The sequence below is a fragment of the Heptranchias perlo genome, chromosome 12, assembly GCF_035084215.1.
Source record: "Heptranchias perlo isolate sHepPer1 chromosome 12, sHepPer1.hap1, whole genome shotgun sequence".
Lineage (NCBI taxonomy): Eukaryota > Metazoa > Chordata > Chondrichthyes > Hexanchiformes > Hexanchidae > Heptranchias > Heptranchias perlo.
The window spans coordinates 28,315,526-28,328,128 of record NC_090336.1 but is presented as its reverse complement, the minus strand read 5'-3'; the positions used below and the strand labels follow the sequence as shown (position 1 = coordinate 28,328,128).

The following is a 12,603-nucleotide window of genomic DNA, read 5'->3' as shown; positions in this document are numbered from 1 at the left end:
TCTATAACCCTGGGAAACCCGGCCCGCAGTCATTAAGTTTAAATGGCTGCTAAAATGTGAGGCACGCAGTCTCATTAACATATTAAAATTACTGAGCCACCCCTACTCGCCCACCTCAATTAAACCGGAATTAGACGCATTCGCGGCGGGTTGGGGTTGGGCTTCACATTTTTAAGAATTTAACCCGCCCCTCTCCCGCATGTCCTGGGGGGTTAAAACTCCCCCCAATATATTCATTTGTTTGAAATTTGGCTGCACTAAATGTTAGAAAACTCAATTTTACTGACCTATTTTCCTTTCTTTCAGCTTATGATTGTGAATATTATAATAAAGGTAAGATTCATCTTTAGTAATCTCTGAATCAGAACAGTTATGTACAAGGTTTTCCGGTATTTTGATTAAATGTGCTTCTTGCATGTACAAGTATTATGTCGTGTGGAAAGTTGGAATAATTCTGGTGGACAATTATCATTCATTTTAAAATAACTTACTGCTTTTACTGCTCGAAACTAGGAAATTAAAACTATTGACCGTCCAACATATTTGTGCTGAAAAGAGCTAGAAGATTAATAATATACACTGGACAGCTGGGTTGAAATGTGTTTCTTAATATTAGTAATAAATGCTTTTGTATTAACATAGAATGCAAAGGAATTTATACAAATGTGTTACCACATTCGTACCTAACATCACACAGCAGAATTTCAACCACAGAATGTTAATTTGCTGTTGCAGTCATTAGATAACTGGCATGTTCTTGAACTACAAGTGTTATAGTTTGCCTTCTCTGCATTTCAAATGGAATTATCAATATTGTATGTTCCTTTGGGTGCTGAACAGCTTTCAGACCATATTTAAAATTTAGTTGTGACACCTGCAAGCTTCATAAACAACTGACCTTAGCCAAAATTTGATTTAAAGAATGTGTTAAGTCCTCTCGTGTTATTTCAATTTAATATGTGTCTTTATTTTACAACTCCACTTAAAAGATATATGACATAAACCTCTTTACTGAACATGCACTGAGCATACAATGGACAAAATTCACCACCGGGCATCCTTTCTTTAAAACTTTAGAGCCTACTTTGGAACAAATAGGGGTATATTTTCCATCCCTGCAGCTGTAAATTTAAAGAGAAATTCTTTTAAGCAATGGTCAACTCAGCAAGAGAATTGTTCTTTGCACACAGAGAAAAATATACCCAATTGTTGAAGTACAAACTGTACATCAGCTGCTTACTATGCTTATAGATAATAAGGCTGCTGAATGAGACATAGGAGAAGTGTAGTTTGAAGAACATGTGGTTACATCACAATCCTAAGACCTGGATTATCAACAAGACTGAGCCCCTAGAGGGGGCTAAGTGTTTACTATATCAGACATTTGAAAAGTAAATACAGTATAATATCTCATTATAGAGATACAGATTCTTTTAAAAAAACTTAGTTATTAAGGTAAACTGGTGACCAAAGAATTATATTATTTATAAATTATATAGCGTGCTCACAATATAACAGCAACATTGAGCACTTATAAGCAGTTCATAATTTGTTGTGTAGATGCAAATAGGATTTCATTCAACATGGCCTTTGATTTCTAACTTTTATAACCTGATGTAATGCTGGACTTTGGGTCTTCAAGAAAATTATTCAACAGGGCAGTCTTTTCAAACTTTGGTTCTTGCCATTATAGAAAGGAGAGTGAACCATCTTATCCCTGCTCCACCTCGCTCCCATCTCAAAGATACACTCAACCACATGAGATGCTCCACCTCATGGCTGTGGTAAAGGGATTGACCGCACCCGTCAGATTCAAACGATAGGCCATTCTACTTCCGTTTAGTTTGGATGCAGCCAATATAGGAAGCTTTATTAACAAACTACCAAAGTGATACACAAAGGGTCTTGGAAAGCAAAGATGCCATTATTTACAGAGAAAAATAGAGAAAAAAAGTGGCCAGTATCAAGTGTTAATTAAATCCTGTTCATTGTTCAGTGAAGGCAGGAAGAGTTTAAAGAAATTGTACAGGCACAGTTGAAGTTCACATGCACAATACTTGAATTTTCTAATGAAACTGAATCCCTTTTCTACTTGCAGTGCTGGGAAAGGGTCCTTACTCACTGGTCAGTTACTTGGATAGCAATACGGTGGTGGCAGCCAATTTGTCAAGTGGTGGTGTTTTTCCAGCTACAGGGGAAATTTCCATACCAGGGGTATTGACACTTTTTATGCTGACTCCAGGCCTGTACTCGCCTAAGCCACATGGTAAGCAAGTCTAAGTCTATAAATTTGGCAGGTATTCAGCAGAAATCACTGTACATTTGCCAAAAAGCAACGTTATAACTAGTAATGCTTTGCGCCCTAGAATCATTTGATCACCTCATGCAGTGTCAAACATATGTAAAAGTAGCAACCGAGCAGTAAACATATTCTACACTTTTTGTCCTCCTTTGCTTCTGAAAGTTCCCAGCTGCAGTTGCTAAAAGTAAAAAGCTGGAAGGTGGTACAGCACTACATTAAACCTCAAAACCAGAGATCTACAGTGGTCTTCCATCACCTTTTTCCTATTGTTGATTCTGGTCATTTTCAGACAGCACCTTCATATTTTACTGTAAAGAATAGATCTAGATTCACTCATATGGATATAGATGTACAGCTTTTGGATAGATGTAGATTGAAGACTTTAGAATAACCCCAGATGCATAGGTGTACAACTTGAGGATGCATGTATAGAAGTATAATCTTAGAGTATGTGTAAGCGTATAGGTGTACATCTTTAGTACAGGTCTAAGTGTAAGTATACGACTTTAGAATAGTTTTGGATGTATAGAGTTACATATGCTCTTTGTGGCCGTTTTCAATACATACATTTTACAAATTTTCTCTCTTTTTGCTCTTCCTTAACTAAAGATACTAATTTATGGTTATTTATGGTTCCATTGGGGTTACATACTCTTTAGCAGCTCATCCAGGTGCCCATTCTTTATGTGCAAGTCTAGACAGTGATTGTCAGCAGGGTAAAAGATCACACCCAAGCAAGAGCCCAAACTGATTATTTTTCACCCCTTTATCTGGTTCAAGGTCACTCGTGCCAATTGTATCATCTGTCGACTCCTCTGAGATCAATGATAATAGAACTGGTGGGGAATAAAATTGGGATTTTCTTATATGTGTGGCTTATCTGCAAACTAGGATACAGTTTATTCCCAGATGGTTAGAAATGGGTTCAAAGCGTACCCAAAGTAAAGTGCGTTGTTTGCACCCATTTATTTGTGGCCAGCTAATTATCATAATTAGGCATAGCTCCAGATGCAGATTTGGACATGTGTATGGAGCGTGCCAGTGGTGGGAGCAGAAAATTGAGGTGTAGGCAAAATTTGAAAGTATGCAGACAATTAAAGGGAAGTGGCACAATAGGTCAACAAAACTCCTTGCAGCCTTAGGAAAGACTCAGAAGCTATTTCAATCCATCAGTAGCCTTTGCCAAGGCTGAAAGGAGAGTGGGCTCAGAAATGAGAGGCAAAAATAAAGTGAAGAAAAAGCCAATTTGTAGGCACGAGTCTGCAGGCAAAAAACAGAGCAGCCAGCACTCGACCCTCTGATGGCTGCTGAAGTGAAGGTTGTTCTACATGAAGTAGTCGCTAGGAAGGTGGCCCTATTTGCTATTGCATGACACCACCCTGAAACATCAGCATTGCAGCATGCTTGGAAGGAGGTGGAAGTAATTTTGAGGCCTCAGCTGAGCAGTACTTACACTGCCTGAGCCAGTCCTATGCTGCATGTTAGCTGCAGGTGTCCTTGCAGCAGATGGCACATCTATGTATCTGGGTCTCTGCTAACCCAAATGCTATGAAGACAAAAGCAAAATACTGCGGATGCTGGAAATCTGAAATAAAGCAGAAAATGCTGAAAATACTCACCATGTCAGGCAGCATCTGTGGAGGGAGAAACAGAGTAAATGTTTCAGGTCGATGGCCTTTCGTCAGAATGGGAAGAGGTTTGAGGTTTAACAGTTTTTAAGCAAGTACAGTGCCAGGGGGAGGGGGGGAGGAAAGTACAAAAGGAAAGGTCAGTGATAGGGTGGAGGGCAGGAGTGATTAAATGACAAAAGGGATGATGGTGCAAGGCAAAAGGAGGGTGGTAATGGGACAAGTAAAGAAACAAAAGATGAGTCTAGAGGAGCTGTAAATGGCAACAGCTGAACCATTACCAGCAACTGCTGTCCAAAAAAATGGGAACAGTGGTTATGATATGAAATTATTGAAGTCAATGTTGAGTCTGAAAGGTTGTAAAGTGCCTAATCGAAAGGCTGTGAAGACAGTTGCTTCATGACTTTTTCAAGTAGGTTAGACATAGCCCATGGATATGGGGTGTGACATCTTGGTGGGTGGGGCCATTAGACCGTGCTAGCTGTTGATCACGTGGTTTAAATTTTTGCACACAGTACCATTGCAACCATGGCCTACTGTAATTGGGGTGCTTCTGAAACCCATCCAGCATTATGGTCAGTTGGGCATTCAAATATCATCTTTATGCCATTCTGCTGTTGCAGCCTCTCTTGGGAATTGATGCTTCTCCATATATTAATGCTTGGCCAACGTGAGATATATGCACCTCTGTTTGTAAATGCAGATGTAACCGTACCAGTGAATGGGCACAGATTCAACTCTAGTGCAGCCAGAAAAAATGATATTGTACATGAATTCGGACAGTTAGCAATCTCTAGAATGTTGACCATCATCTTACGCACAGGTTATAGATTTTTTTGCATTCTCTTATACTAGAAAATAAGGAGGGAGATCACCTGAAATATATATAGTACACCAGAAGCAGTCATATACCCACCATGCTGCTAACCATTTATACTAATCTCTGTGATAAAGTTTGATACATATAAATATTTAACAATCTGTCCTCCTCATTTTGTAAAACATGTACTATTAAAAATTGGGTCATCCTATTTGTACATCAAAATTATAGCATCCAATAAATGGCTTTATACCAAATCCCTCTAATGCCTTCTCCTCCATTAACCAGCTTGGTGGGACTGTCTTCACTTGGTTATACTCTTACCTATCCAATCATAGCTAAAGTATCTCTAGAAATGGCACCTATTCCCACCCCCGCACCATCACCTTGGGAGTCCCCCAAGGATCCATCCTTGACCCCCTCTTCTTCCTCATCTACATGTCACTTCTGGACAATTCCATCTACAGACATGGCATGAGGTTCCACATGTATGCCGGTAAAACCCAGCTGTCTCTTTCTTTCTTCCCCCCCCCCCCCCCCCCCCCACCACCACCACCCCTCCCAAACTTTCTGTTGCTTCTCTGTTATCAGACTGCATGTCTGACATCCAGTCTTAGATGAGCTGTAATTTCCTCCAATTAAACACTGTGAAGACCAAAGCCATAGTCTTCAACCCATGGCACAAATACAGTACCCTTGCCAGCAGTTCCATTCCCCTCTCTGTCTCAGACTAAAACTTGACATCCTGTTTGACCCTGGACCGAGTTTCTGACTCCATATCTTCTCCATCACATCTTCTCCTCCACCTCTTCACCTTCCTCTCCTTCTTTAAGACCCTCCTCAGAACCAACCTTTTGTCCAAGCTTTTGCCTATTTCCATCTTCGTAACATCACCAGCTTCTGCCCCACCTCAGCCCATTTTACGCTGAAACCTTCATACATGCCTCCAATGTACTACTAGACTCCTTCACTCTCTGTAAATCTCAGCACATCCAAATCTCTGCTGTCTGTATCAGCAATAATATACCATAATGTTTCACTCGCCCCTCACCTCCATTCTTGCTGACCTACATTGGCTCCAGTTCTCCAACACCTTAAATTAAAAATTTTTATCCTTGTGTTTAAATCTATTCAAGGCCTTGCTCTTCCCTATCTCTAACCTCCTCCAGCTAGACAAGCTCCTGAACTTTCTGTTTTTGTGACTTCAGCCTCTTGTGTATCCCCCACTTCCCTTCACCCTACCTGGTCCAATGCTCTGGAATTCCCTCCCTCCACCTCTTCACCTTCCTCTCCTTCTTTAAGACCCTCCTCAGAACCAACCTTTTGTCCAAGCTTTTGGTTATCCCTCCTAATCTTTCCTTCTTGGTCTTCACATCTATTTTTCCTTATGCCTCTGAAGCACCTTGGGATGTTTTCTATGTTAAAGATGTGATATAACTGCAGGTTCTAGTTTTATTACGAGACCAACCTCAGAGACATGTGAAGTCGAGGTGCTTTGTATTAGCTCCAGTTAGAGCAGATCAACATGATAAAGGTAACTCTACATGTTCTATTCAAAAAGTAAGACAAGCTTTCTAAGAAAGTAGTGCTCTCTAACATGACAGTTAAAGTATCTATCTCAGCTATTCAGTAATGTGCTATTTCACTCAAAACATTCGCTCTAAAGTAACTTTCCCTTGCCGCTATAGCGACACCATTTCCCAAACATTAAAAAAAATGTAATTCCTTTATTTGTTTGCAACAGATGCATCATTAGTTTCCTTGGAAGTGGCTGACAAACCAAATTACTTTCTTCGAACTGGATCTGATGGAGTTCTACACCTCGGTAAATGGGAATACAACAAAACTTTTCAAAAAGAGGCAACATTTATATTCCACAAAGATGCATGGGTTTTGGGGTACAATGCCTTTGAGTCTTATATAAGTCCAGGATTCTTTGTTCATCACACGAGGTCCTCGCTCCACCTGATGAAATATAATCACTCAGAGGGATTCAGACATGCTACTCTCTTCCAGCTTGCAGGTGAGTAAGTAATGTCCCTGGTTAAAATCTAAATACATTCATTGTTAATGAACACATTTTAAAAATGTGCCATTTTTAAAGCAGGAATCTATTGTCTGTTGCAATTCATTAAAATACATTTTGATACGAAGCTTCTGATGGGCAAAACCTTATTTTCTAATTGACATTCTCTTTTGGGTAAACTTAATATTTACATTTCTCTGTGTTCTTATCTGGAATTAATTGCATGTGTATTAATTATGTATCTCGTCAGTTTGTTTTCAAATATTGGATGGACTTGAGCTCTGTAAAGAGCATAACAGTCAAGGACAAGAAAAAACAATTTCTCCGTTGAAGTATATCCTAGTATACAATCTCTTCCAGACCAGCATTTAACTGCATTTTGAGCACCCTAAATATATCTCCTGGCTCTACATGCCTGATTTTGAAATAATATTCCAGGTTTACCATTTAATATTTTACATACCTTGATTAAGTAACCCTTTAACTCTCTTTTCTCCAAGACTGTATAGCTTAAACCTTTCTGATATTTCTTACACCTAATCCCCTTTACACTTTGTTCTTCTTCCTGGCACTTTCCTACTATGTTAAGAGATGTTAGGGGCAAAAATGTTTGGCAGGAAAATGGAAACGGAGTTTCTTTGAGGCAGCTTTAATAATAGAGATGGGGAGGTTAAATTGGATAACCCCTGAAAATGGGTACGGGGATCATGGTATGCGATTAATCCACGCCCGGTCGTTGCGATGTAGGCAGCGCGTTATATTCGTGCTGCCTGCTGTTTTAAATAGTTGCTGCGTGCAGCCAGTGCTACCTGCGCTGTTGATTGGCTGCATGAATCAGCAGGGGGCCCCCGATATCACGAGTGGCTCATGCTTCTTAAAGGCAGCCTGCACCTCTTAAAGGGGAGGTGCATTGTGGCAGCAAGAAGTGGTGGGAGTCATTTCAAAGCTGAATCTGTGATGTGATACTTTAACGAATGGCAGCGCCTGGGAGAGAGCATGCACCAAAGTTCTCTGATGATGCACTGGAGGCCTTGGTGCAAGAGGTGGAGAGAAGGAGGGACCGCCCGTATCCACAGCGGGGGCAGGCGACCCTCCAGACATATGTTTAAGAGGCAATGAGAGGAAGTAGGGGAAGTGCTAAATGCCAGGAGCATAGCTCCAAGAACATAGATGCAGTGCAGGAAGAAGTTCAATGATTTAACACGAGTTGTCAAGGTGAGTGAGTTCAAGCTTCAAGTGGCATATCGTACCAACTACACCACTAGCCTCATCCACTGCTCAATTCACTACACCCCCATCACCCACCTACCAACAATCTCTTTCACTCAGTACTCAACCGTTCAAATCGTTTGCTTTATCTCACCCTCAGACACTCAGCACTGTTGCAAGCCTCACACCCACAACTCACAGTTCACACACACTGGTAGCTATTCAACCATGACAGCTACATCAAACAACCATCTTGCAGGACACTCACTGACACACTTCCCTCTTTCTTGCAGGAGGCGGTGGCATGTAACAGGATGCAGCAAGTGGCAGTGACTCCATGGAACACGAACCTACTGTCCCCTCTCAGGATGACAGCATTCCTGCTCCCACCCCTGTCACTCCGCCAGTGCCCTTGCTGTTGCCTGTCAGCCAGCCAGCCCACTCCCTGTAGAGTATTGAAACTTGATCCAAGGATAGGAAACTTCCCAAAAACACAAACCCAGCAGCTAGAAGAAATAATCCAGCAACTAACCTGTAACTCCTTCATCATCCCTTTAAATACCGCTGGTGGGAGGTCCTTTATGCCCTTTATGTCATGTTCAGCTGTGCGAGGTTAAGACAGTGCGTTGGAAGGAGTGTGGAGTTCCAAAATAGCAGTGATCTCTTTAAATCAGCATTGCACACTGATTCGTGCCATAATCTCCCTCCTGTGCATGTTGCCAGTGATCATTAGGTGCGCGTGTGCACGCAAATCCCTTTACCAAGATGGCGTCCTGTGCCCTTTCCATCGGAAGTGTGCGCACGCATCTTGGACCCCATTTTCGAGGCTTAGTTGGCCACTTAGCGCCTAAAAAATGGGCACAAAATTGCACCCCCAGAGTGTTTCAATGGACGTTAGAATAGATAGTGAAGGTATGAATGCTGATAGATGAAGGACTAAAAGTGAAGCCATCAAATGTTATACAGCGATTGCTGTTGGTTAATGTTATGAAAAAGGTGAAGTAACTGTTTTTAAGAATTGAAATAAATAAATTGCCCCATTAAGGGCCAGAGCGCAAAATGTAGTAATTCAGCTATCACACTGTTAGATGACTGATGGTTTGAACAGTGAAAGGTTGCGGTTTCAAGGAAGTTGCTGAACATAGAGTGGTATCGTAAGTAAGTGAGAGAGAGAACTGAGCTCTATGGTACCCCTGGATTAATGAAAAAAGCTTCAGAGCATTAGACATAAACTGATAGAGCGATTTTGACAAAACTATATAGCTGTGGTCATGGTTTTGGTAGGAGGATATATGGGAGCCAATTTTAACTACAGGCAAAGAACCGCGGGTGGCAGGGGGAGTGCACCTACCGCCCACTTGTTCTTGCTGGTGTGAGACCCAGGCCTCACTTACATGCCGCTGACAAGCTGTGGGCATCAACTGACACCTCGCTGAAGCTTGCTGGTTCTGGGAGAGTGGGAAAATGTTTCCGCCTCCCATGCTGAGCTGGTAGATAATTGGAGCTTGAGGAAGGAGGGAGAGACAATCTAGGGGTGGGAGGAAGGGGGTGGGTGCCTTGGATGGGCTGGCAGTGGCCTGGAGTTTTTAAGATACTTCATGCAATAAATTATTTTTTGGAGTATAGCGACTGTTTTTAAGTATTCAAACTTGGCAATCATTCCACACCATCAACACTGCCGAAACAACAAGATGAATGACCAATTGATTGGTTTTTCGGTGGTATTGGTTAAGGGAGAAATGTTGGCCAGTACACTGGCAGAACTCCCTGCTGTTTGAATAGTGTGCACCTGAACTGCCAAAACGGGCAGACAACAGTTTGATTTTGCACACAAAGGATGATTCTTCCAACATTTTGTGGGCTTAAATTATGGGCTCAAAGCTTGGTGTGGGCCACATATCCATGACCTGATTATGATTATTGAAAATAGACACCTTTTTGACATTTTTGAAATTACGATAAGGTCAATATAACAGATACACAACCAAAGAAACTTTTATCATCAAGTCAAATCATCCAATACAAGGCTTCCGTTCACAAGGAGAGATACCTCCAGTTGTAGTTGACTCTATTCGCAAAACATTCAATTAATGTGTTAATGGTCACATTGTGGACTTCACTGTATTTTTCAATGCATAATAATGGCAGGCTGACACAGCTGTTGACGGCACGCTCCAACTTCAGAAAAAATGACAGATTTTGTCAATGTTAAGTGCCTGTTGTCTACTGACAAATGTCTTTAATCACAGATTTGTTGAGAATTTAATAGGTGGTCTGACATGGGTCCTGCCCACCACTGGCATATTCAAAAAAGAGCATTTATACTAGAAACCAGCTTGCCTTCAAATAGTACTTCCTCCTTTCTTTTAAATTTGAGAGAAAAACCATGTTACAAATCCTCAGTGATAATCTATTGAGGACCATTGCATTATCTTTTAAAGTGCAGAGATCTTGCTCTCAAAGCTGTTTATGCTAAAAATCCAATCTATGCCAATGGAAAACTAAAACAATTTACCTCAGCTAGTGGGATCAGATCAAATGATCAAGAGGCATTTCATTAATCACCACATCCAAGGATTTAAGTTTCAGCATTTTTATAAGCAAAGCATCGTTGCACTTGATTCATTCCCCAGCGCACTTTCTTAGGCACAGCCTGGATTCAACATGCTGATGCAGGGTAATTACACATTCTAAAAATACAGCACCATTTGTTTGAGTTAATGGAAAAGTTATACCAGCTACAGAGCGCAGAGGCAAAGGCAGATTGAGTTTCATGCTGACTATTGTAAATGCCTGGCATATTAGATCAGAGATCAAGTCCAACTGGGGAATCAAGATTGTAAGGGGAACGGAAGGATGAGTGCAAAGAACAGAATAATAGACAGGTTTTCAACAAGCGAAAACTTCTTTATTTCTTATTGTACACTAATAAAAAATTTGAACCATGTAATAGCTATTTATTTTTAATTTAATTTAATTGTCAAGATTTGCGTTTTTCTCTCCCTGGAAGGATTACTGGTTAGTCTCCTACAGCTCCATCACTGCCACTTTATGATTGAAAGGGTAGAGTCGGCGGTGGGGGGAGGGAGTGGGGGAAATGAAGACCCTTACACAGCTGGCTATGTCAGTTTGTTTTACCTTATTTCCTGCCTAAGATGGAGTTTAGCATCACTGCAAGGTGCTGCATAGAGTGACCAGAATGAGAACTGACAAAGGCTACTCTTAAAAATTATAGATAAAAAGAAAAATCACCAATGCTGGAAATCTGCTACAAAAATAATTCTGAAAATGGATAACTGGTCAGGCAGCATCTAAAAGAGAAAAAAAGGTTAACATTTGGATGGGACCCATCATAAAACTGGCAAGGGGAACAAAAAGAGTAGGGTGGAGCAGTAGGCCGAGGTATGGTTATCACACACAAAAGGTTAACCTGTCCATCTTTCAGACACTAGCTGACCTGTTGTGTATTTCCCACATTTTCTACTTCAGAAAATGACAGGCTGCCTGGGGCTCGAGGTTATCATTAACAGACAGTAAGAATGAATGAAAGCTATTCAACCAATTTGATTTATTTAAGTCCATGTACAGGTTCAGCTCAAACCATTTTCTTCTCTCTACTATGTTGCTATCAACCTTGTATTCGTTTGCATTCCATTGCTCCGTGGGAATCATGGCTGTGAACCTGCATCATCGTGTCACTGGCATGGGTCTTATTTCTTAAACTGATAAATTCTACTTCTTGGTTAAAAAAAAATCAACTCACACTTGCAGAATAAATTAATGTTCAACAGGTATTCTACAATCTGCTGGTACCGATACATCAATCTAGGTGGAGCACATCAAAAGAGTTAAGAAAGAATGCAAATGCTTGAAATAAAAACAGCCATTGCTTGAAATACACAATGGGCCAGTTGGCATCTGAAGGACAAAGATAGGTTAATGCTTTGGGTAGGATCACCTAGGCTCACCTAGGGTGGTAGATGCATCACTCTGTAGTAGTAAGATCCCCTCGCCACAAAGGGAGAAGCAAAATTAAACACTCTCTCTCTGCTGAAGAAGGATGTCTCCAGTCAGTGAATCATGCACCATTGACAAAGCAATATCAAAAATCAGGAGAGAGTTCTTACTCACAAATAATGGCCCAGATTTTGCTGCCAAAATAATGGCGAGTTTAGTGTGCACGCCGTTATTAATGTCTTGTAATGTACCTTGTGGTGAGGAAGAGATACCCGTGAATTGCGAATCGCCATAAGTTGCTGGAAGATTTGCCGCGCTCCCCCATTAGCCTTGTGAAAACGGCAGCTCTCCCTCAACCTCCCTGTGAGTTTCATGAAATTGCTGCATTTGTGCATTAATTGCCAATTAAACTCACCGCAGAAAGTTAGGGCTGGTACTTAACAGCGCAGGTACCTTTTTAATGAGGAGATTTATGTTCCTGCAATGCTACTCAATCTCTCCAGCCCAGAAAGGGAATAATTTAAACTATGGAGTCTCATTCCTACAAGTAGTAAATTGTTATAGATTTTTAAAATTTTAAATCTTTTTTCTTACTTTTTCTTTCTGTCTCTCTTTTCTCTCTCTCTTAATCCAATCTTTCTGTACCTGATTTGAGTCTAAT

At 40.9% G+C, this 12,603-nt stretch overlaps 1 protein-coding gene across 1 annotated transcript in view; it reads left to right on the top strand.

Moving 5' to 3' along the window:
- Nucleotides 1-12,603, top strand: part of otog (otogelin) — a 256,145-nt gene that overhangs the window by 152,192 nt on the left and 91,350 nt on the right. The window contains exons 28-30 of the mRNA XM_067993585.1: nt 307-333; nt 2,099-2,266; nt 6,495-6,773. Of these exons, the coding sequence (XP_067849686.1) occupies nt 307-333; nt 2,099-2,266; nt 6,495-6,773 (474 nt within the window). The remainder of the gene's footprint in view (nt 1-306; nt 334-2,098; nt 2,267-6,494; nt 6,774-12,603) is intronic.